The 25,232-nt window shown below is 43.5% G+C and overlaps 1 protein-coding gene across 1 annotated transcript in view; it reads left to right on the top strand.

Annotated features, from left to right (window-relative positions):
* Nucleotides 1-17,487: 17,487 nt before the first annotated feature.
* LOC140202082 (scavenger receptor cysteine-rich type 1 protein M130-like) overlaps nt 17,488-25,232 on the top strand; it is a 73,158-nt gene continuing 65,413 nt past the window's right edge. Inside the window, exon 1 of the mRNA XM_072266944.1 lies at nt 17,488-17,599. Within this exon, the coding sequence (XP_072123045.1) occupies nt 17,488-17,599 (112 nt within the window). The remainder of the gene's footprint in view (nt 17,600-25,232) is intronic.

The raw sequence follows: 25,232 nt of genomic DNA on the forward strand, positions 1-25,232 counted from the left end.
GCAATGACACATGCCGAACCACCAATGGTTGTATGTTCTTTAGGTGCTGATTCACGAAAGCAACATATATCATCAAAGAGCCCCACCGTCAGGCATGAAGCACAGAGGCCTGAAGTCCCACCGTCTGTATTAAATATACAGTTACTTCCCTTCGGACATCCGGTTCTTGAACCAATCTAGTAACCTCCTGAATTGAATTGAATTGCTTGAATTTTCAGCATCTGCAGAATTCCTTGTGTTTACGTTAATAACCACCTCAGTTTTGCAATCCTGTGACCACTTTGCACTACAGTTTGCATTTTTCTTCTTATTTTGTTCCTTCCTGTACAATATATTTTCTTGATAATGTTTTGTATGTGATTCTATGTGTATATGATACTGCTGCAAGTAAGTTTCTCATTGGCCTTGTGTATACATATATTTGTATATATGACAACAAATTCACGTTTGAAGTGAAATTTAAAACTTAAGTATTGAAATTATCTTAAGAGCAAATCATATAATCAACAAGAAGGAAAATATACAATTTTAAAACATTCGTTCTTTCTAAAATTTCTGTAAATCCGAACCTCTGGTGCTCTCTGTGTGTACAGTAGCTTGCAAGGTTTCGGTGTAAATTTGTAAGTTTTGACTGGGTGCTCTGGACTCCTCCCATGCAATGCTGTGGTTAGTTTTCGATTCTGCAAAAGTTAAGCACACTATGGAGCTACTCCAGATGACCAATAAATGTGTTCTTAGTTGCATAATGCTGCCACGGTCACGATCGTTAATTCCCTATCTTGCTCCTAATTTCCTTTGACTGTGCTACGGTTCCGACCGTTAAATTCCCAATTGCTTCTAATTCTCTTTGATGACTGCACACCTGGTTTCCATCAAGACCTGCAGCATAAGAACCCCGGCGATACAACCACTACTCGCCAGATCATTGTTTTTTTTTTTCCCTGTGTGATAATTAAGGTTTCCCGGCCGCTTAGGATCCTGTGTTCTAGGTTTTGCTCCAGTTTCAGGGTTCCCCTATGAAACTGCTTCTCCCTGTGTCAATGCTCCGTGTCAAGGCTCCGTGTAAAGGCTCCGTATCAAGATCCCTCCTGTTTGCTGTTCAACATTTACGCCCACACTCAATCTCCGTGCCTGTCTCCTGCACTTGGGTTCGCCTCATTCGCTCATTGCAACAAAGGCAACATCTGAACGAACAAATTATTGAAGATGAATGGATCATATGTAGTTAAAACACGCCACTTCACCTACTTGTATATCAAATATGTCTGGGTTTGTTGGTTAATCGCGCGCTTTAATTTGTTCCAAATGATTGATTGAAAATGAATGACGGAAGTAAAATACAGGATTGGTGTGAACCCCTGTGCTGGTTGGCTTGCACGGATTTTATGGGCCAAAGTGCTTATTTCATTAACAAATGAATCCACAACTCTGCATGCCTTGGTCGTGCAGAAGGTGCACCAACAATTTCAGAGGAAATTGACTGACAAATTGCAATAATACTTCAGTGTTGTTAACTTCACCCCAAATCAGTAAATTACCACGCCACATACGTTACTGTCTTCCACCAAACTCTACTTGGATATGACGTGTCTGAGACAATCTTTTAAGTTCATAACAACAGCTTCCAAGATTAATACTACTTTTTAAAATTTAGTGACAAAGCACACATGGAGTCTAAAGTCTTAGACTGCTTGGACGATGGCCTCCGTCATCCATTATTGTTTTCTCTTGCTAATCAATCCCATCCGCGGATTGGTCCCATGTCAGATCTCTATTATGCTGCCGTGATCCTCCTATTCTATTTGGTCATTGGAGCTCTGTGAAATCTCCTCCTCTCAATCTTCTGATGCCCAGATTGGTCAATGGCCACAGTTCAGTTACGCTGTTGTGATCCGCTGCTCTCTTTGTATGTTCGGGCAGTGGACCTGCGCGAAATACCTTCCTCCTCAGTCTTCTGTTTTCCTGATTTTAGATCCAAATAAATTCCTGCATTCCGTCAGAGCATTTTGCTGCTTAGTTAGTGGACTGTTAAATTCAAGGGATAGGTAATTGGTACAAGATATTGACATTACGTGTAAAAAGCAGTTGTGAATATATTAAATATAACGGGTACCATTTTATTTCCATGTTATGATGGAAGGGCCCTTGGAAAGAATGCCTAGGACATTCAACACATGAATGACCCAGAGACAAGACAGGTTGTTCTCGTAAGAGTACAGGAAGCAAAAGGAAAATTAACTTTTCTGTTTCATGGGAGAAGTAAAGACAAATATCCTGAGTGCAACAGGATTAATGAATAGAAGCGGTAAATCAACAGCAATCAGAAATGTGTTGGTTTCAAGTCTTCCGGTAATTGGGCGTGTTAGTTATAAACTATAATCCAGTCAGATTATCCAAGTATTTTCAGCTCCACGAAAAATAATTAATTCTTCTGTCTGCGAAAAGAATTCTGAATCTCTCTTAGTATAACACTCATGAGCAACTGATGGCAAATTATTTTCTCTCACTCTACAGCTCACAAAACATTCCGCATGACAAATTGAGGCATCTCAGGTGGATTTATGGAGTACCACTTATTATAATTTTCATTTCTGTATGGATTTAGAGTTTCTACAAAATCATTCTCTAAATTTGTTCATTTGGGAAATTGCTCTTAAAATCCTGTGGCTGGGAATAGCCTTCGGAAATACAACTGCTATTTCAATGCTGACTACTGGAGGGCAGAGGCGGGGCATGCATCCAGGCGTCAGGATGCGCTGCTATCATGATCTGAAACAAAGTTTATTTTTCTTGAAGAAGTTATATTCAATCATAATATAAGTTTTGCGATGGCACTGCCTTCCCAAGCCCCACTGACAGCTGATTAATTACATGCCCTCTAGGTTATAACATTATTCCTCAATACAAGTAAAAACCACATACTCATCACTTTCATTCATCCACTGACGGGTTGCAGACACGCAACCGAATCTGCATAAACTCTGGTTGCCATGGAAAGAAGTTCTGATCTAAGACACTCATAAGTCAATACAATTCTATCATGTTCCCTCTGACCCAGCTGTACATCAAGGAAAGGAAATGCCGCCTGTACACACCTCCTACAACAGAAAGATTATAACCCATGCAACATCATGGTGAGTCTCATCTTTTATCGTCTCCAGAGCCATCATTTTCTTCCCAATGTTTGGTATCAGACTGTAAACAAATTTACAGCTCTGCTACCAAAATTCAGGACCTTGGAAATTCAATAACATAATCTCTTTGTTCCTCCACATTTTCCAGTGTATAGAACATAGAACATAGAACATAAAATAGTACAGCACGGTACAGGTCCTTCCGCCCACAATGTTGTGCCGACCCTCAAACCCTGCCCCCAATATGAGCCGCCATCTTAGATTCCTCCATATACCTGTCTAGTAGTCTCTTAAACTTCACTAGTGTATCTGCCTCCACCACTGACTCAGGCAGTGCATTCACACGCACCAACCACTCTCTGAGTGAAGAACCTTCCTCTAATATCCCGCTTGAACTTCCCACCCCTTACCTTAAAGCCATGTCCTCTTGTATTGAGCAGTGGTTCCCTGGGGAAGAGGCGCTGGCTATCCACTCTATCTATTCCTCTTATTATCTTGTACACCTCTATCATGTCTCCTCTCATCCTCCTTCTCTCCAAAGAGTCAAGCCCTAGCTTCCTTAATCTCTGATCATAATGCATACTTTCTAAACCAGGCAGCATCCTGGTAAATGTCCTCTGTACCCTTTCCAATTCTTCCACATCCTTCCTATAGTGGACGACCAGAACTGGACACAGTACTCAAAGTGTGGCCTAACCAGAGTTTTACAGAGCTGCATCATTACATCGCGACTCTTAAACCCTATCCATCGACTTATGAAAGCTAACACCCCATAAGCTTTCTTAACCACCCTATCCAACTGTGAGGTAACTTTCAGGGATGTGTGGACATGTACCCCGAGATCCCTCTGCTCCTCCACACTGCCAAGTATCCTGGAAATTAATGTGTTGCCTGAAAACTATGCTGTTTGGACCTCCCAAAATGTATCAATTATTCTTATCAGGACTGAAATTAGGTTGCAATTGTCATGCCAATCTTATGATGCGATCAATATCTTTCTGTAAGCAAATATATGCTCCTCAGTTTCAACAATAACAAGAATTTCAGCAAAAAATGTATGAACATCTATATATTGTATATGTTGCATGCACATGTCTAAGATTAGGATGAGTAAAAATGGAGACAGGTGTTGAACAAGGAATTAACATTTTCCTGTATATCTGTTAAATACTGTTGTGGCAACGGTTGAATGCTGACAACTCTTACAATGTTAAAACACGTTGACATTGGTGACAAAAAGGCTTGCTCCCAGATGAACTCAATATATCTTCTATGCTTACGCTAACGATCAAAAAATGGAGTCACTTTTACGAACACCATTAGCCCTTGATAAGCCTGTGAACTAAGGCTGATGTGAGAGGAGGGTATACCTAAGGAAAGCATTTGGCCCAAATAGGTTAGTTAGCCGACTACTAAGAGCTGGACTGATCAACTGACTGGAGTTCTGACAGTCTTTATCTTCTTGCTTTGACAGACTGAGGTACTTATCCCTTTGGCAGACTGAGGTACTCACCCACTTCATGTCGTCTGTAATTACATCGTTGCCTAAGAAGAACGTGCTAAGCTAGCTCAATGACTATCGTCCAGTGCTCTGGGAGGCTGGTCATGAAACATACAGTATTAACTCCTGCATGAGAAGAGACATGGATCCACGCCAATTTGCCTATTATCAGAATAGATCAGCGGCTGATGCCATTTCATTGGCTGTTCATACAATCCTGGAACATCTGGACAGCGAAGATACATGCATTAGGATTTTCTTCACTAACTGCAGCTCAATATTGAACACAATGATCCCCACAAAAGCAATTGGTAGGTTTCAAGTTCTCGGATTCAATATCTCCTTGTGCAATTGGATCCACGGTTTCCTCACTTACAGTGCCCAGACGGTTCAAATTGAAAACTATTCTTCCACAATCTCCCTCTGCTACAGGTGCACTACAAGACTATGGGCTCAGACGCCTGTTCTATCAGTTTTATATTCTTGACTATGAGGCTAAGCATAGGCCAGAAGCCATAGATAATTTGCCAGTGAGTCTGCTCTAGCTCACTCAAAGGTGGAGACAAATCAGCATATAGGAGGAAAATTGAAACTGCCGCTGAGAGGTCAACACAACAGCAACCGCTTACTCGGTGTCAACAAGTCTAATGTGCAATGTTAGATTCCTCGTTACTATATTTTCAGAGGATCTGCCCCGGGTCCAGCACGAATATGCCATTATGAAGGAAGCACAGCAGTGTCTCTACTTTCTTAGAACTTTGTGAAACTCTGGCATGTCAATAAAAATTTCGACAACCTTATATAGATGTGTGGTTGACAGTATATTCACTAGTCATATCTCGGTCTGGTATGGAAACACCGATACTTGCATAGAAAAAAAAAAAAAAAAAACAAAAGTAATAGATACCACCCAGAACATCAGAGGTAAAATCTTCCCCACCATTGAGCACATCTATATGCAGCGCCGTTACAGGAAAACAGCATCCGTTATCAAGGACCATACCATTCAGGCGATGTTCGGTTTTCAGTTCGGCCATCAGGAAGAAGGTACAGAAGCCTCAGGACTTGCACTACCAAGTTCATGAAAAGTTATCATCCCGAATCCATTGTGCTCTTGAAATAGAGGTGAGAATGTCATAGTTCAAGATGATAAATCCTGAGAAACGGGAAGAACCAAACACAATGATTTCTCAATTGCTCGGGATTTACTCACTATTCTAGTGGTGCTTAGTATTGTGGCTTTCTGGGGAGTTACAATAACACTGCTGCGTGGGCCTAATTGTTTAAGGCTGTTGTGTGGTGACTTTGAGATGATACCAGTTGAAGATAATAGTCATGGGTCGTGTATATCTGTTCATGTTCCGTAGCCTGACAATTCCCTCTATTAATTCAGCATTTTCTGTTGATTATTTATACTTATTGATTTCTGTATAATGTTTGTGTTTGAAATTGATACATCGATTATATATTTGCTTGTTTGTTGCGTGATGTTATATGCGGGTGATTATTGTTATCTGCAAGAATGGATCGTACATAATATAATCTGTAGGTCTCTGATTCTAAAACTTGATCATGTTTGTATTTATCAGAAGGTTGGTTGTCCTTTATGAGTTTCTATTTTCAGGTCAGATTTCGGTGAATGATACTTGCCATTTGATTTTGCCTGTCTACGTAATCACAATGAGTGAAAATGCTGCAAGAGCTTGTAATGTAATAGGTTTGCTCTTTGCTTCTCTTGGCATTTTCTGCTTTTATCCCGTTGAGTTTATTGGTCTTTTATTATGCATTTCTATGAAAATGTGTTGTGTTCTCAACCTGGTCCTGTATTGCCATAAGGATCCATTCTATTTCAGGGAGAGAATTCTTCAACTCTTAGCCAGTTGTTTAATGCTTTCTTGTCGGCATCCATTTTTATTGACATCTACTATTATTATTATTATTATTTTGAAAACTTTTTTTTTATCAGCTCAAGCTGGTAACCCCTGAGATGGGGACATAGCGAAATAGGTCCATTTCTAAATTGCGAGATACTTTCAGAGTATTTTCGTGGTGTTTAGAATTGTGGCTTTCTGAATGTTTGCATAGATATCTCTGTGTAGCCATAATTGTCTAAAGCTATCGCATAGCCTCTTCAGGATGATAACAGTTGTATATGTCGCCATTGGTACAATGTATACCCTGTCCATGTTCTAAACTTTTTCAATTTCAGCTCTTAAGTCAGCATATTCCACGTGTTTTACAGTTATTGATTTCTGTAGGTTAGGCATGTCTAGAAGTGTTATTTCTATTTAGTAAGTTGTTCTTGCTTGTTTGTTCTGCGTTATTATTTCCAGACTGTTAATATGGGTGGCCCAATGTGCAATCGCTCATAATATAATATAACTTGTGGCATTCTAACTCCAACACTGGATCAGACTTGTATTTATAGAAAAGTGTGATTTGATTCCTGAGTATGCAAGTTAAGGTAAGATTTTGGTGAGTGATGTTGGACAGTTAATTTTGTCCATGTGTCACAATCGGGAGTGCTGGCAAAGAACCCAAATGGAAGACACAGACACTGAAGTACAAGGAACAGGACTTGTCTAAAGTAAGGACGTGACAGGATACAGGCAAGGAGCAGGGACAAGAACGCAGACTAAGGCTAGGGAAAGCGGGACCAGGACTAGGAACCATAGACTAGGAGACAAAGCTTGGACTCCGAGCCCGAGACTGGGCAAGGACCCAGAACCTGGGTCTTGCCTTGGGCTCGGATTCCGGAACCAGGCAAGGACATGACATGGCTTTAGGACAGGACGTGGCTGGGGTCTAGCAGCCTGAGCTAGGAGACAAGACAAGGCTCGGACTCCAAGCCCGAGACTGGACAAGGACCCAGATCCTGGGTCTTGCCTCGGGCTCGGACCCCAGACCAGACAAGGACATGACATGGCTTAAGGCTGGGGTCTTGGGTTTTGTGCTTGACTTGAGATCATCGAGGCTTGGGATCTTGGATCTTGAGCTTGGCTTGGATCCTCGAGGCTTGGGGTCTTGGGTCTTGAGCTTGGCTTGGGATCCTCGAGGCTTGGGGGTCTTGGGTCTTGAGCTTGGCTGCAGGCTGGGATGTTGGGTCTTGAGCTCGGCTTGTTATCCGCAAGGCTTGGTTTTTTGGAGCTTGGCTTGGGATCATCGAGGCTTGGGGTCTTGGGTCTTGAGCTTAGCTTGGAATCCTCGAGGCTTGGGGTCTTGGCTCTTGAGCTTGGCTTGGGACCTTCGAGGCTTGTGTTCTTGGAGCTTGGCTGCGGGATCCTCGAGGCTGATAACTCGGAGACTGGAGCTGAGAGACAGACTAGGAACTGAACATCAACAAAGAGCCGGGACTTATCCTTCAACAAGCCAGGACTCATCTCTAACACAACACAAACATCAGACAGGACAGAACTTAGACATAGAGCCGGGACTTATCCTACGACAAGCCGGGACTCAAGTTCATCTCCACACCAAGTTGGGACAGGTCCACCTGTTGGGTAACGGCAGGACAGCCAGACTTACCCAACAGAGGCAAAGACTAGACATCCCTCACCCCCCACCCCGCGCAGGGCAACGGCAAGACGGCCTGGCTTACCCCACGGAGGCGAAGACAAGACAAGCCATGACGCCCCGCGGGACAACGACAGGACGGCCTGACTTACCCCACGGAGGCGAGGACAAGAAGCAACAAACACCAACGAACAACAGATAGTTCCATCTCTGCTCCAGAGTATCTCCCAGACGCAGTTCAGCGAGCAACCTCAGCTGGCTACAGAAACTGCCAGATCCCTACCTAGCTCGCAGTGGCTGATAGCCACTCAGCTGGCCCGGGAAAGAGCCGAATCCATACCGCAGAGACTACTCCAACAAGTCGCAACAAGGTCCATGAAGCAGTGGTCCTCCAACCAGGCCTAGAGATCACAAATGGTTTAATCAGCAGGTCGCTCCAAGGGGGACTGACAAGACAAACCAACAGCCCACACTCAAACACAAGGCTACTTATATTGAAAGCCCAAGGATGGGAATCAGGTGCCTTTGATTTAGTCAAACAAGGGACAACTGGAAGACCCGGAGTCCGGAGTCCATGGACCGGACCGTGAACCGGAATGTGGACTTCACGTACCGGACCATAACACCATGTACGTAAACAAATTGATATAAACTGCTGGAGGATCCTTTAATATGTTGGATTGTTCCTTGTTTCGCTTGGCAATCTATACATTTATCGCCTTGAATGTGTTATTCTTTTATTATGTATTTTTAGATATTTTGATTTACCCACTGTGTTTTGTTAAAGGATAGTTTCTTGGGCGTTCTGATATTCCAGAGGTCCAGCTCAGCTCGGCGAAGCTTATATAAAAGACTAGCTTCGCGGGAGTACGGACACTCCAGAGGTCCGATCAGCTACGAGAGCAGAGCTCCCATAATTATATCAAAGTACAGAAGGACCAAGCGAGGCGGCCGTTGTTGGGAATAGGCCTGCGGTGAGAGTAGGAGTGTCAGAATTTGTCTGAAAAGGCTTCGAAGAGAAGAGGCTGCGTCCAAAGATACAGCTTATAACATTTGGTTTTGGGTGCAGATTGCACAGTGCAGGCAGGATGCCAGATATGACAGTGGAATGTTCTTCTGGTAGGATGTGGGAATTCATGGAACCTGATAGTCTGCCAGATGACTAAACCTGCGGGAATGCAACCAACTCCAGCTCATGAAATGTGCCATTAACCAGCTAGAGCAGGAGTTGGATTAATTTAGGATTATTGGAAGACAGAACTATTGATAGGTACAATTTTTGAGCAGGTGGTTATATCAAGAGTGCCGAATTCGGGGAGTAGATGGGTGAACACCGAGAGAGGTAAAAGGAGAAGGTAGTCAGTGCAGGGTCACCATGTGACTATTCCCCTCAGCAACCGTTATGCCCGTTTGGATACTGCCAGGGGTATGACCTATCGGGGAAAGGCAGCAGAAGCCAGTCCAATAGCACAGTAGTCGGTTCTGAGCCTCAGAAGTGTAGGGTGAAGTCAGGCGGAACAATAGTGATAGGGGAATTGATAGTTAGGGGATGGATAGGAGATTTCGCGGCAGCAACAGAGACGCCAAGATAGTGTGTTCCCACACATGTACTAAGGTCCAGGATATGTCTGAGCAGTTGTAGAATATTCTGGAGTGCGTGCAACGGAAGGTCAGGGGCATATTGGTACCAATGTTATAGGCAGCAGAGGGGTACAGGTCCTGGGCAGTATGTTTACGGGTTAAGGAAAGAGGCTGAAAAGGAAGCCCTCCAATCCCCAATGTCACGAGTTAGGGATAGTCAGACAGGAAGATAGTGCAGATAAATGAGTGGCTGAGGAGATGGTGCAGGAGGGCAGGGTTTCAAGTGCTTGGATCATTGGAACTTTTTCTGGGGAACGGGTGATTAATATAAGTGGGGTGGGTTGCATCTGAACTGGAAGGAAACCAATATCCTGGGAGGGAGGATTACTAATGCTGTTGGGAAGGGTTTAAACGAGATTTAGGGGTGGGTGGGAACACAAGTGAAGAGGCAGAGTTCGGGACGGTTGGCGCACATGTAGGGTGTTGATGAGGAAGGTTGGGTAGATGACAGAGCTAAGAAGCACTCAGCCAGATGTTTTGAGATGTGTCTATTTTAATGCAAGTCGTATCATCGGAAAGGCAGATGAACTTGGAGCGTGGATCAATATGTGGAGCCATGATGTTGTTGGCACCGCAGAGGCTTGGATAACTAGTCATCCGGCAGATCTCTCGATTGGAGAGTATTTTGGATGTAGTTATGACAACACAATCTCCTTTACAGGGCGCTGGAGTCGGATAGGAGCAGACAATTTGGGGGAAAAAAACCATTTTATTGGTGTAGAGGGCAATATGATACTATTAGGCAGGAACTTCAGAACATAAATTGGGATTAGGCGTTCTCAGGGAAATGCACGGCAGGAATGTGGCAATTGTTCACCATTGAAGCACGAAAGCATGGTACGATAAAATAACCACGGTGTACAAAATGTACAAAACGACGATGTAGAAAATCTAGTTAAAAAGAAAAGAACAGCTTACGAAATGTACAAGAAACGAGATACTGTTAGAGCTCTGGAATATTACAAGGATGCCAGGAATGAAATTAGTAGAGCTATAAGGGGCCATGAGAATGCCTTGGTGAGCAGGGTTCAGGAAACCCTAAAGCATTCTACAGGTATCTGACGAGGAAGAGGACGAGCCCTGTGAGAATTGGATTAATCAGGACTGAGATGGAAACATGTGCATGGAACCGGAGGTGGTAGGGGAGGTATTTACTGAATACTTTGCTTGACTAAGGAATTTGGAATTCGTGGGGATGACTTCCAGTGGCTTGAAAAGCCTAAGTGTATAAACATTAGGAAAGTTGATTTGCTGTAGCTTTGGAAAGGTATTAAGTTAGATAGGTCACGGGGACGGGGCGATTCAAACCCCAGGCTGCTGTAGTACGCAAGGGAGGATATTACTGAGCCTCTGGCGACGATCTTTGCATCATCAATAGGGACGGGAGTGGTTCCAGAGGATTGGAAGGTTGCAAACGTTATTGCCTTGTTAATAAAAGGCTGTCGAGATAACCCAGGAAATTGTGGAGTGGACCAGTGAGTCTTACTTCAGTGGTGGGAAAGTTGTTGGAGACGATCCTGAGAGGCAGGATTTATGACCATTTGGAGAGGCATAACATGATTAGGCATAATCAGCATTGCTTTGCCAAGGGCATGTCATGCCTTCTGAACTTGATTGATTTATTGGAAGATGTAATAAAACACATTGGAAAAGGCAGAGTAGTCGATATACCGTAAATGGATTTCAGTAAGGCATTTGATAATGTTCCCCAAGCGAGGGTCATTCAGATGATATTGAGGATTGGGATAAACACATTATGTGGAGTTCAAACTCGATGAATGTGAAGTGGTTAATTTAGGTAGGTCAACTTTGGAGACAGAATATAATATTAATGATAAGAGTCTTGGCAGTGTGGAAGCTCTGCGAGGTAATGGGGTCCGTATCCACAGCACGTTCAAAGCTGCTGTGCACGTTGACAGTTTTGTGAATAAGCGGTAAGGTGTGTTGACCTTCATCAACCGTAATGTGGGATTTAATTCAAGAGCCGAAATAAATTTTAGAGCTATATAAGACCGTTGTTAGAACCCACTTGGAGTACTGCGTTCAGTTCTGGTCACCTTACTACAGAAATGATGCGGATAATACAGAGAGAGGGCTGAGGAAATTCTCCAGGTTGTTGACTGGATTAGATTGGAGAGCATGCTTTATGAGAATAGCTTGAGTGAACTTGTCCTTTTCTAGTCGGAGCGATCGAGGATAAAAGGTGACCTGATTGAGATGTATACTATGATGCGAGGAATTGATAGTGTGGATAACCGGAAGCTTTATCCCCCCAGGGATAAAATGGCTAACACGAGGAGTTATAGATTTAAGGTCCTTGGAAGTAGATACAAGTGGGATGTCAGAGGTAATTTCTCACATATAGAGTAGCGGGTGCATAGATTGCACTATCAGAGATGACGGTAGAGTTGGGTACGATATGGTATTTTAGGAGAATCTTAGATAGGTACATGGAGCCTAGGAAAATAAAAGGGATGCGGTAAGGACATTTTATGCAGTTTCTAATGTAGATTACATGGTTGCACAACATTGTAGGACAAAGGGCTTGTAATGTGCTGTAGATGTCTGTATTCTGTGCTCTATATTAAAACCACCTTGTCCAGCATTGACACAAGAAACACTTCTGTTTCTGAGAACAGGTTTCGAAGTCTAAGCCAGACATTCACCGCTTCCTTGTCAACATCTATGGAGATTCTTCCATGCAGGGTCATGGTGTCCCATGAGTTAATAATATCTTCAATAGGGATAATTTCTTTTTTTTTTTTCGGTTTGTGTTCTCATTTAATTTTAGTGGTGTATACTTCCGATCAGATTTGCATATGCTCACGTGGAGAGCTGAATCCTGTTTCCATTAGTGAAAATATAGCCTGAGAATTTTGAACGGACTCTTGTGTAGATTTATAATTTATATTTTTCCTCTTAACCCTTCTGTCCCAGGTAATGTTAGCTTAAATGCATTCCAGTGTACATAATGTTTTCTGAAATGTGTCATGTCAGTTCTTATTTTGCTTTGTAAAAATCAGTTTCAGGCCAATATAGTATGCCAAGGGATACATTAATATCAGTTAATCATTATTATTAGGATTATGGAAACACATGTTGTGTTGGCGCATGGCCAACTGGTTAAGTCGTTCGTCTAGTGATCTGAAGGTTGCTAGTTCGAGCCTTGGCTGAGGCAGCGTGTTATGTCCTTGAGCAAGGCAGTTAACCACACATTGCTCTGCGACGACACCGGTGCCAAGCTGTATGGGTTCTAATGCCCTTCCCTTGGACAACATCGGTGGCGTGGAGAGGGGAGACTTGCAGTACAGGCAAGTGCTGGTCTTCCATACAACTTTGGCCAGGCCTGCGCCGTGGAGACCTTCCAAGGCGCAAATCTAAGGTTTCAGGTGACTAACGGATGCCTATTATGATTATTATAGAAACATATTTCTTCTCAGCTCACCTTAGTGAAACATGAGATGCGGGCATAGCCGAGTAGGTTCATTTCTCAATTGCTGGGAACTTTCGGACTTTCAATTTCGTCTTAGAATTTCCGATTCTGGAGTTTTTCACCCATTGATTTTGTAAGTTTTGGCTGTTTGGAATGACTATATCTATAAAGCAGCCATGCATTATAACGTGCACTTACTGAGGCAGTCAATTGTTTTAAAGCGACAGGAAGTATAGATTCCGCTGTTAAATTACCTTGATTAATATCATTCAGTCTTTAATTGACCGAGATTATCAAATTGCTTTCATTTGAGCATGGGAGGCTAAGAGGCCACCCGATATAACGGCATGAGAGACATAGACAGACTAGATGATCAAAAGGAAATATCTAGCACTGGAAGTCAAAGGTTTGTATAGCTTTATATTTGGCACTGATATGTGATATGTGAGGATATAATTGGCGGTAGGGTCTGTTCTTGTGATGTAATGTTCGATATGCTGATTATGACCAAATACAAACATATTTCCATGAATGTATAAGTAATAGAGACACGGGGTATCCATAGAAGGAGCCCAATGAGAAGTTGACATTATACTCTTTGTTTTGCGGAAAAAATTAGTATTGTTATGTCTGGCTTTCATTCCATTATATATAGAGAGACATTTGTATGCTTGTAAAAGAATAATTATTTTATCATAGCAATACGACTCATGCTGCAGGCCCTGAGATAATGAAGACACGTGTTCATGCAGAAACCTGCACTGAGATTAGGAGTGTGTTTAAGTATTTGCTGAAATCTTCATTCTTTGTATATTTCTAATTTATTAATAAAGGGGAGCAAGTATTTCTGGCTCGGAACTCCAAAACGATACCACTGTGTCGTGTGGTTACAGGTCGGGATGTTGGAGTTCTACTTCAATCTTCGCGTCTCCGTTCTCCCCGTGGATGCAAGTGTTTTTCACGGTCCTCCGGGTTTCTCTCGAGGTTAGGTTAATTGGTCGTTATAAATTGCTCTGTGTTTCGGTTAGAATTAACTCGGGGTTGTCGCAGTTTGTAGATCAGTGTGGCTCGAATGGCCAAAAGGGCGAATCTCACGCCCTATCGTTGAACAAAATTTAGGAAAAAAATCCACTAAAATGTCAGTTCATGATATGCAATTGAGATTCACTTAGATGCCAACGTTTTGAGTTGGCACACTGAACAACGTGCAAGACGTGGATCGCACTATATTTGTGGTGAATTGTGTGTACAATCCAAAGCTTAAAGACTGCTGCCTATTGTAGTTATAGGATACACATGGGGAGAGTAGAAGTGGACAATTCGTGGGAAAAGTGTGTGGAGGGTGGGCAGATTAAGGAAAAAAAATCTTTGTGAGACGTGGACGTCAATGCACTAGCGGTGGTCAATGCACTAGCGGTGAATAGTGTGCACGGTCCAAAGCTTAAGGACTACTGCATCAGGAAGTTAGAGTGTACACATCAGAATAGGAGGAGTGGGCACCTCGTTGAAGGTGTGTGTGGCTGGCGGACATATGAGGGGAAGGATCTGTGGGATAACCGATTTGTGCTGTGTATACGAAATGAGAAGATGGGGAGGAAAGAAAACAGGAGCACATTACCTGGAACAGCAGGATTCACTTTCCATATGGTCTACTTGCAGAATACCTGGAACAACGTGGGACGCTGTTCTTTAGTTTGAATTTTGCGTCACCCTGACAATGGACGAGGCCGAGTGTATATTGGTCAATGTGGAAAATGGAACAGGAGGTGAAATGGCCTGAAACTGGGAGTTCCAAATTGTAAACAACAGGAATTCTGCAGATGCTGGAAATTCAAGCAACACACATCAAAGTTGCTGGTGAACGCAGCAGGTCAGGCAGCATCTGTAGGAAGAGGTGCAGTCGACGTTTCAGGCCGAGACCCTTCGTCAGGACTAACTGAAGGAAGAATAAGTAAGGGATTTGAAAGTTGGAGGGGGAGGGGGAGATCCAAAATGATAGGAGAAGACAGGAGAGGGAGGGATGGAGCCAAGAGCTGGACAGGTGATTGGCAAAAGGGGATACGAGAGGATCATGGAACAGGAGGTCCGGGAAGAAAGACAAGGGGGGGGGGACCCAGAGGATGGGCAAGAGGTATATTCAGAGGGACAGAGGGAGAAAAAGGAGAGTGAGAGAAAGAATGTGTGCATAAAAATGAGTAACAGATGGGATACGAGGGGGAGGTGGGGCCTTAGCGGAAGTTAGAGATGTCGATGTTCATGCCATCAGGTTGGAGGCTACCCAGACGGAATATAAGGTGTTGTTCCTCCAACCTGAGTGTGGCTTCATCTTTACAGTAGAGGATGGACATGTCAGAATGGGAATGGGATGTGGAATTGTGATGGCTATGAGAAAGTATCGGCTTAGTGCACTGTTTTAAGATCGCTCTCCATTGAGATCCTGGTTATGGGATAATAGTGCTCAATCAAATGCAGCTATGTTCCTTGGTGCGAAGTATCTCAAAATATTGAGAGATTTATAATTTAGTTTTATACCCTTATTGGTTATTGCACTGAAACTTGCATTCGACGGTGAGGAAGGAATTCTGACAAGAACAGGCCACATCCTGCATTTTGTGTATCGTGGAATCAGATGGTTTGGTGCATCAGGTTTGTAAATTCAAAATTCTTATTGCTGCATCAAAGGTTTCATTCCAAGTTCATATGGGTTCTTGAAATACAATAGACGAGCTGCAGAGTTAGGGTATGAAAGAATATTCAATATTCTACGCATGTAGTCTGCAGATGAACAATTAAACCAATTGAAGAATAAGGCTGCGAATGGCTTACCCTTTCAAGAATAGAAACATTTCTCACTCTGGACAATTCTTATATTCTATTAGGTAGCAATTCCAGCACAGAAGTTCTCTTCAGATTTCTTGAAAAAGTCTCATAAGAACACAAGAAGTATGAGCAGGTGTAGGCCATCCGGCTCATTGAGCCTGCCCCGCCATTCAATGAGATAATGCATGATCTGTCCATAAACTCAACTCTATTTACCTGCCTTTTTCCCATAGCCCTTCATTCCCTTACTATGTAAAAACGTATCCAACTGCATCTTAAATATATTTAGTAAAGAAGCCTGTACTGCTTCCCTGGGCAGAGAATTCTACAGTTTAACAACTCCCTGGGAAAACAGGTTTCCTAATCTCCGTCCTAAATCTTCTCCCCTGAATCTTGAGGCAAAGTCCCCTAGTCCCCTGGAATTACACCTTTCTAAATGTTTCGGTATTTCTTCCTTAATGACAACTTCAAGCATTTTCATAATTACAGATATAAGCTAACGTGCCTATAGTTGCAAACAACAGGAATTCTGCAGATGCTGGAAATTCAAGCAACTCACATTTATTTTAAAGTGGCGTCACATTTGCTGTCTTCCAATCCGCTGGGACCTGCCCAGAGAGTTTTGATAAATGATTAACAACGCGTCCGTTGTAAACTCCGCCATTCCTTCAGTACCCTGGGATGCATCCCATGAGGACCAGATGACTTATTACCCTCAGGCCTTCTAGTTTGCTCATCACTATCTCTTTAGTGATGATTTTATCTATGTCCTCACCTCCGATTTCCTCCATAACATCCTTTTTTGGCATATGAGATGTGCCCTCCACCGTGAAGACCCACGCAAAAGTTCAATGCCTCAGCCATTTCGTTATCATCCTAACGTTCGAGGACGGCCGATCTGCGGCAAATGAAGGAGTGAGTGAGGGCATTGGCTGAGAAGGAGCGGTTGATTTAAAACTCGGTCGAGACGAGCCTGCAACACAAACGTTCGAGGTCAGCCGAGGTGCGACAAGTGAATCGAATTAGTCAAAATATCAACCAATATAATCAAGGTTTGCTCTAGGGGAGCAGCCTGTCAAGGAGCGGCCTTGTCGAGGGAAGTGCCTTGTGAAGAAAGTGCGAGTCTTTGCCTCAAGAGTCTTTGGCGAGGAAGGTGAGGGAGGAGACTACGCTACAGTTGGAGAGGGTGAGAATTGATGAAGAAATAACAGGTCAACTGATTCAGTGTGCTGCTTGCATGATGTGGGAGATCAGGGACGTTGCTGGTTCCTCTGGCTGCTACAAAGTGGAAAGTGTGTCCAGATTCAGCTCCTGAAGGACCGTGTTGAGGCTCTGGGGAGCAACTGGATAACCTCGGTTTCATCCGGGAAACAGAGATTTTTCTGGACAGGACCTGCAGCGAGATCGTTACACCGAAGATACCGGAAGAGAGAAGGGGGACGAAGATGAGGAACGGATGGATGCTTGGAGTACAGGAGACCCCAGGGAATATGCCTCTGGAAAACAAGTTCGCCCTCTTGGAAGCTGTCGGAACAGAAGACAGTGCCAGTCTGAGAGGTAGACGGTTCTGCGAGTCAAAAAATGGCGCTGAAACAAAGCCGAGGAGACAGACGTCTGGGAGAGCCGTGGGAGTAGGGGACTCCATAGTGAGAGGTAGAGATAGGGGTTTCTGCGGCAACAGGCGGGATTTAAGGATGGTATGTTGCATCCCTTGTGCCAGGATCTAAGACATCACGGACAGATTGCAGGGCATCCTCAAGGGAGAAGGTGATCAGCCGGAGGCGGTGGTGCATGTCGGCAGAAATGACATCGGGAGGAAGAGGAGAGACATTTTGCAGCGTGACCTCAGAGAACTCGGAAGAAGGCTGAAAAGCAGGACCGTCAGGGTGGTTATCTCGGGTTTGCTTCCAGTTCCTTGTGCTGGAGAAGTCAGGAGCAGGGAGATGGCGGATCTGAATGTGTGACTGGGGAGCTCGTGCGGGAAGCAGAGATTTACATTCTTGGACCACTGGGATCTGTTTTGGGGTTAGGATGAATTGTACAGAAGGGACGGGTTATACCTTAACAGACGGGGGACCAGAGTTCTGGCAGGCAGGTTTGTCACTGCTACACGAGTGTGTTTAAACTAAGTAGTGGGGGGGGGGGGGGGGGAGGGGTAGAACTGGAAATATAAGAATGGAGTTAAAGGGAATGAGAGAATAAGAACAGTTAAGAAAGACAACAGAATTAAAGGGGCAGAAAGCTCAGGAAGGGATCGGAGAGTATAGCCAAGTGCAATAGGAATCGATGCGAACGGTGAGGAGAGTAAAAGTATTACTTTAAAAGGATTAAACGTATTATATATTAATGCACGGTGTATAAGAAATAAAGTGAATGAGCTTGAGGCTCAGTTGGAAATTGGCAAGCATGATGTTGTGGGAATAACAGAGACTTGGCTGCAAGGGGACCAGGGCTGGGATATGAATATTCAGGGATATATATCCTATCGAAAGGGCAGACAGTTGGTAGAGGGGGTGGGGTGGCTCTGTTGGTGAGGGATGAAATTCAGTCACTTGCGAGGGGGGACGTAGAATCAGGAGATGTAGAGTCAGTATGGATAGAACTGAGAATCTCTAAGGGCAAAAAGAACCTGATGGGAGTTATCTACAGGCTCCCAAACAATAGCCTGGATATAGGGTGTAAGTTAAATCAAGAGTTAAAATTGGCATGTCGCAAAGGTAATTCTACGGTTCTGGGGGATTTCATCATGCAGCGAGACTGGGAAAATCCGTTTGGTACTGGACCCTAACAAAGGGAGTGTTTGGATTGCCTCAGGGATGGATTCTTAGAGCAGCTTGTATTAGAGCCGACTAGGGAGAAGACAATTCTGGATTTAGTATTGTGAAATGAGCCAGATTTGATAAGGGAACTCGAGGTAAAGGAGCTATTAGGAGGTAGAGACCATAATATGATAAGTTTTAATCTACAATTTTAGAGGGAGAAGGGAAGATCGGAAGTGTCGGTACTACAGTTCAACAAAGGGGACTATGGATCCTTGATGGAGGAGCTGGCCAAAGTTGACTGGAAAGATACCCTAGCAGGGATGACAGTGGAACAACAATGGCAGGTATTTCTGGGAGTAATAGAGAAGGTGCACGATCAGTTCATTCCAAAGAGAAAGAAAGATTCTAGGAGGAGTAAGGGGCGACCGTGGATAACAAGGGAAGTCAAGGACAGTATAAAAATAAAAGAGAGAAAGTATAACGTAGCAAGGATGAGTGCCAATCCAGAGGATTGGGAGACGTTTAAGGAGCAACAGAAAATAACTAAAAGAACAATACGGGGGCAAAGATGAGGTACGAAGGTAAGCTAGCCAAAAATATAAAGCAGGATAGTAAAAACTTCTTTAGGTATGTGAAGAGGAAACGATTAGTTAAGACCAAAGTTGGGCCCTTGAAGACAGAAATGGGTGAAATTAGGAAACGGGGAGCAAGGAAATGGCAGACTAGCTGAACAGGTAGAATGGATCTGTCTTCAATAGCGAAGACACAAACAATCTCTCAGATGTAATAGAGGCTAGAGTACCTAGGGTAACAGAGAAACTGAAGGAAATTCGCATCAGGTGGAATATGGTGTTGGGTAAACTGATGGGACTGAAGGATGATAAATCACCAGGGCCGGATGGTCTGCATCTCAGGGTACTTAAGGAGGTGGCTCTAGAAATCGTGGACGCATTGGTAATCATTTTCCAATGTTCTATAGATTCAGGATCAGTTTCTGCGGATTGGAGGGTAGCTAATTTTATCCCACTTTTTAAGAAAGGAGGGAATGAGGAATTAGGCAATTATAGACCAGTTAGTCTGACGTCAGTGGTGGGGAAGATGCTGAAATCAATTATAAAAATGAAATAGTGGCACAATTGGATAGCAGTGGCAGGATAGGTCCGAGTCAGCGTGAATTTACGAAGGTGAAATCATGCCTGACTAATCTTCTGGAATTTTTTGAGAATGTAACTCTAAAAATAGACATGGGAAAGCCAGTGGATGTAGTGTACCTGGACATTCAGAGAGCTTTTGATAAGGTCGAAGATAGGAGATTTGTCTGCAAATTTAGAGCAAATGGTATTGGGGGTACGGTACTGACATGGATAGAAAAGTGGTTGGCAGACAGGAAACAAGGAATAGCGATTAATAGGTCCTTTTCAGAATGGCAGGCAGTGACTAGTGGGATACCGCAAGGCTCGGTGCTGGGGCCGCAGTTATTTACAATATACATTAATGATTTAGATGAGGGATTATAAGTAACAATAGCAAATTTGCAGATGACAGAAAGTTGGGTGGCAGTGTGAAATGTGAGGAGAATGCTATGAGAATGCAGGCTGACTTGGACAGGTTGGGTGAGAGGGCAGTTGCATTTTGATGTGGATAAATGTGAGGTTATCCACTTTGGTGGAAGAACAGGAAGGCAGATTACTATCTGAATGGTGTCAAGTTAGGAAAAGGGGAAGCACAATGAGATCTAGGTGTCCTTGTTCATCAGTCACTGAAAGTAAGCATGCAGGTACAGCAGGCAGTGAAGAAAGCTAATGGCATGTTAGCCTTCATAACGAGGGGAGTTGAGTATAGGAGCAAAGAGGTCCTTCTGCAGTTGTACAGGGCGCTGGTGAGACCACACCTGGATTATTGTGAACAGTTTTGGTCTCGAAATTTGAGGAAGGACATTCTAGCTATTGAGGGAGTGCAGCGGAGGTTCAAGAGGTTTATTCCCGGGATGGCGGAACTGTCTTATGTTGAAAGATTGGAACGACTGGCGTTGTATACACTGGAATTTAGAAGGATGAGAAGGGATCTGATTGAAACATATAAGATTAGGAAGGGATTGGACACACTGGAGGGAGGAAACATGTTCCCGATGTTGTGGGAGTCCAGGACAAAAGGCCACAGTTTAAGAATAAGGGGTAAACAATTTAGAACGGAGTTGAGGAAACACTTTTTCACACAGAGGGTTGTGGTTCTGTGGAATGCTCTGCTTCAGAAGGTAGTGGAAGCCAATTTTCTGGATTCTTTCAAGAAAGAGTTGGATAGAGCTCTTAAAGATTGTGGAGTGTAGGGATATGGGGAGAAGGCAGGAAAAGGGTACTGGTTGTGGATGATCAGCCATTATCACAGTGAATGGCGGTGCTGGCTCGAATGGCTGAATAACCTACTCCTACACCTATTGTTTATTGCCTATACTATCACTTTCCCCTTCTCGCCTTCCAAGGGACCTACGTTGACTTTAGCCACCCTTTCCGCTTTACATATTTATAAAAACTCTTGCTATCTGTTTTTATATATTGTGAGAATTTACTTTCATACTCCATCTCCCTTTTTCTTATTTCTTGTTTAGTTGTTCTCTGTTGCTTTTTAAAGTTTTCCCAATCCTCCCGTCTCCCACGGCTTTTTGTGACTTTGTACACATCAGCTTTTAAGTTGATACTATGTTATATTTCCTTAGTTATCCAAGTCTGGCTTTCCCCACGCTTGCTCTCCTTACTTTTGACCGGAATATACTTCTGTTGAGCACTGTGAAAAACCTCTTTGAAAGTATTCCACCTTTCCTCAACTGTCCTACCAAATAGCCTGTGCACTCAATCCATTTATGCCAACTCCTACCTCATCCCGTTGTACTGTCCCTTGTTCAAACATAGTACACGAGTTTTAGATCTAACGATTTCATCCTCCATCTGAATGAGAACTTCAATCCTACTATGATCACTCTTTCAAGAAGATCCCTGACTACAAGATCACTAATCTTACCTATCCTTTAGCACAGGACTAGATATAAGATCGTATTTTCCCTTGCAGGTTCACTAACATGCTGCTAAAGAAAGCCATCACATTTCAATATGATTTTATTATATTAATCGTGCAAAATTGTTACACGGGGCTTTAAGGTGTGGAATAAAATGCAAGACACAGACCGTGAAATAGAAGGAACTGGACTAAGATTATCAAGAATTCAGGGGACGTCAGGAAACAAGGATTGATCAGAGGGTAATTCAGGAGAAAGCAAAGTGGAAGTAGAAAGAGGCAAGGCTGAATATCGACACAGGCCCTGGACTACACTAGAACTCAGAGCCTAGGCTAGGACTTGGACTAGGAGCACTGGATCCGTACGTCGAACTTGGAGCAATGAGCCTGGACGACGAACTCGGAACAAGAGTCTGGACAGCGACCCGGAACCTGGGTCTTGACTGGGACTCCGAACCTGGGTCTTGACTGGTACTCCGAACCTGGGTCTTGACTGGGGCTCAGAACCAGGGTCCTGACGCAGACGCGGAACCCGGGTCTAGGCTAGGACACGGGACTAGGATCTTCGCTAGGACTCGGGACTAGGGTTTGGATCTGACTTGAAACTCGACTGTGACTTGGATTGGAATTGACATTCGACTGGGACCGGGAACATGAGGCTTTGACCTGGACTGGACTGGAACACGAAGCCTCAACCTGGACTGCACAGGAACACGAAGTCTTGACTTGGGCCAGACTGGAAATCGAAACATAGAGCCGGAAACCGTCCTTGGATACAGGACATGGGGCCGGGAATCTTCTTACACAGAATACAGAGCCAGAACCCCTCCTTGGGTACAGAACATAGGTCCGGGACTCTTAGACACGGAACACTGAACAGGAAGAAACAGATCTCCACACAAGGTAGCGGCAAAAGGTCGGACTTACCTAGCGAAGACGAGGACACAAACAGGCAAGACCACAAAACGATAGACTGTTCCTTATCTTGACGCGACAAGGCTCCAATCTCACTCCGGCAGGTTAACTTAACGGGGATTCTGACGAAGTCGCAGGCGACGTTGCAGACGAGGGCACTGAAGAAGGTTACCGACGAAGTTTCAGACCAGGTTTGAGATGAGGTATCTCTTGGGATTCTGACGGGAACGGTCCAGCAACTACACTGGACCCCAGAGCTATTTATGGTGCCAGCCCGAGACGAGAATCAGGTGCCTCAATTATGGCCCCCAATGGAACAAGGGAATAACGGAATAACCGGAGCATGGGATCCACGGACCGGACAGTGAACCGGAATGCGGATTTCACGGACCAGACGGGAAGAGAAATTCGGTCTGGACAGATGAGTATATATCCTGCTCAGAAATAATACTGGGAGGGTGGTGGTGCAGGTGTTTCATCAATATTAAGGATGGTGTGATCTATCTTTTCAGTTACCATTTGAACTTTATCTCTCCTTAGATTCCAACATTATTTTCACACCAACTTAACATTCCAACATTGTTTCTTTTGGATTTAGCATATGAAATAGAAATTTACTCATAAACCTCTGAGTCAGTGCATAGTCAGCTGCAAAGTACAGAGCTGGCATATCAATAATTCACAGGAAATGATAAATAAATGATATTTTCAGTATACGCCATGATAGCAGGTGCTTCCTGCCTGCTCAACATACAAACAGGTTTTGCCGAGGCCTTCTTGTATCGATGCAGACTGTGGCAAGAACTTCATATATACAAGCAATAAAATATTAAACATCGTTTTATATTCATTGTTTCAAAATCTCCTTTATTATTGTTTGATAGAAAATCAACATGCAGCTCACGGAGGTGGAAAAGCTGTAATACATGAGGTGATTTTTTGTATTTCCTAAAATCCCTGGCAAGATGCCATGAGTCCTCAAGAAGACCATTTTTACCTTGTTTTTAGAAGCATAGAAAGCCTACAGCACAATACAGGCCCCTCGGCCAACGATGCCGTGCCGAACATATCCTTACTATAGAAATTACCTAGGGTTACCCATAGCCCTCTATTTTACTAAGCTCCGTGTACCTCCATATATTCAGGAGTCTCTTAAAATACCCTATCGTATGCGCCTCCACTACAATCGCCGGGAGACCATTCCACGCACTCACCATGCTCTGCGTAAAAAAAAAAGACTTTCACCTGACATCTACTTCTACCTACTTTCAAGCACCTTAAAACTGTGCCCTCTCGTGATAGCCATTTCAGACCTGGGGACAAGTCTCTGAATAGCCACACGGCAATGCCTCTAATCATCTTGTACACATCTATCAAGTCACCTCTCATCCTTCGCACTCCAAGGTGAGAAGGACAAGTTCACTCAACCTATTCTCATTGAGCATGCTCCCCAATCCAGGAAACATCCCTGTAAATCTCCTCTGCACCGTTCTATCATTTAGCAGAAGCATTATCAAGTGATTCTGGGGTAGACCATCCAGAGGTTATTGCCATAATTGGATGTAAGTGAAATTTCCATTCAGGGCAAGCTACCACTTCATTTTACCCTGCATATTACACTCAATATTTCCTAAAAGGATAATACTGCACATCAGGATATTTAATTTGCCTACACCTTTCCATCACTCCTATATGCTCCTTACACTGAAAGGATCCGTGGAAGGACGAGCATCAGCAAATCATCTATGTAAATCAATATTTTGTTTTTTTTTTAAAGATCAGATGGTAAATTCTGGTCAATCTTTCAATCAGAGATGATGGTATTAATTTCATATCTTCAGTTCTGTCTTTCTTTTCCACATCTCTGAACTTATGTTCACTCTTCCTGATTCAGTTTTCCATTTAGTTTATGCTAGTCCTTATTTGGAACTGTTTTTCATATTGATCACTTTTTATGTTGTAAAAAGAAAGTCGCAGGGCAAATTAACGTTGTTTTGTGTCATCAAGTACTATCTGGCCTATTGGGTGCATCTGGCAGCTCTCGGATGATTTTCTCCCTTTTACGTTGCAACGAATTTCAGTTAGGCTCTACAGATCCCTCTTTTGAATTATTCACTTGAGACTACTGCTGGCAGTGTGCCTATACATTACCGATTCTCAATTTCTAGAGGAATAGAGATGCTCTACCACCCTCCAGAGAGGAATCCCCAGCAGTGTTTGCAAATTTCTGGCATGCCTACCCAAGATATCACGAGCAAAATTATATCAGCGACATGTAGTGCTGCACCTCCATTTTTTAACCCCCAACCTGTACGAAAAAGGTTTTAATACGTTATCTTTATGGCTAAATAAAGCAGTAAATAAGCAAAGGCATCACCTGAGAGCACTGTGATGTTTCAACATGAGGTGTCTCACGATGCAGTGGCACCAGATTGATGTTTCCGAGAACATGTGATGTTGGATGATACTTTTGAAATCCTCGCAGGGCTGGTTTGCACATCAGT

This window comes from Mobula birostris, chromosome 8, assembly GCF_030028105.1.
Source record: "Mobula birostris isolate sMobBir1 chromosome 8, sMobBir1.hap1, whole genome shotgun sequence".
Classification (NCBI taxonomy): Eukaryota; Metazoa; Chordata; class Chondrichthyes; order Myliobatiformes; family Myliobatidae; genus Mobula; species Mobula birostris.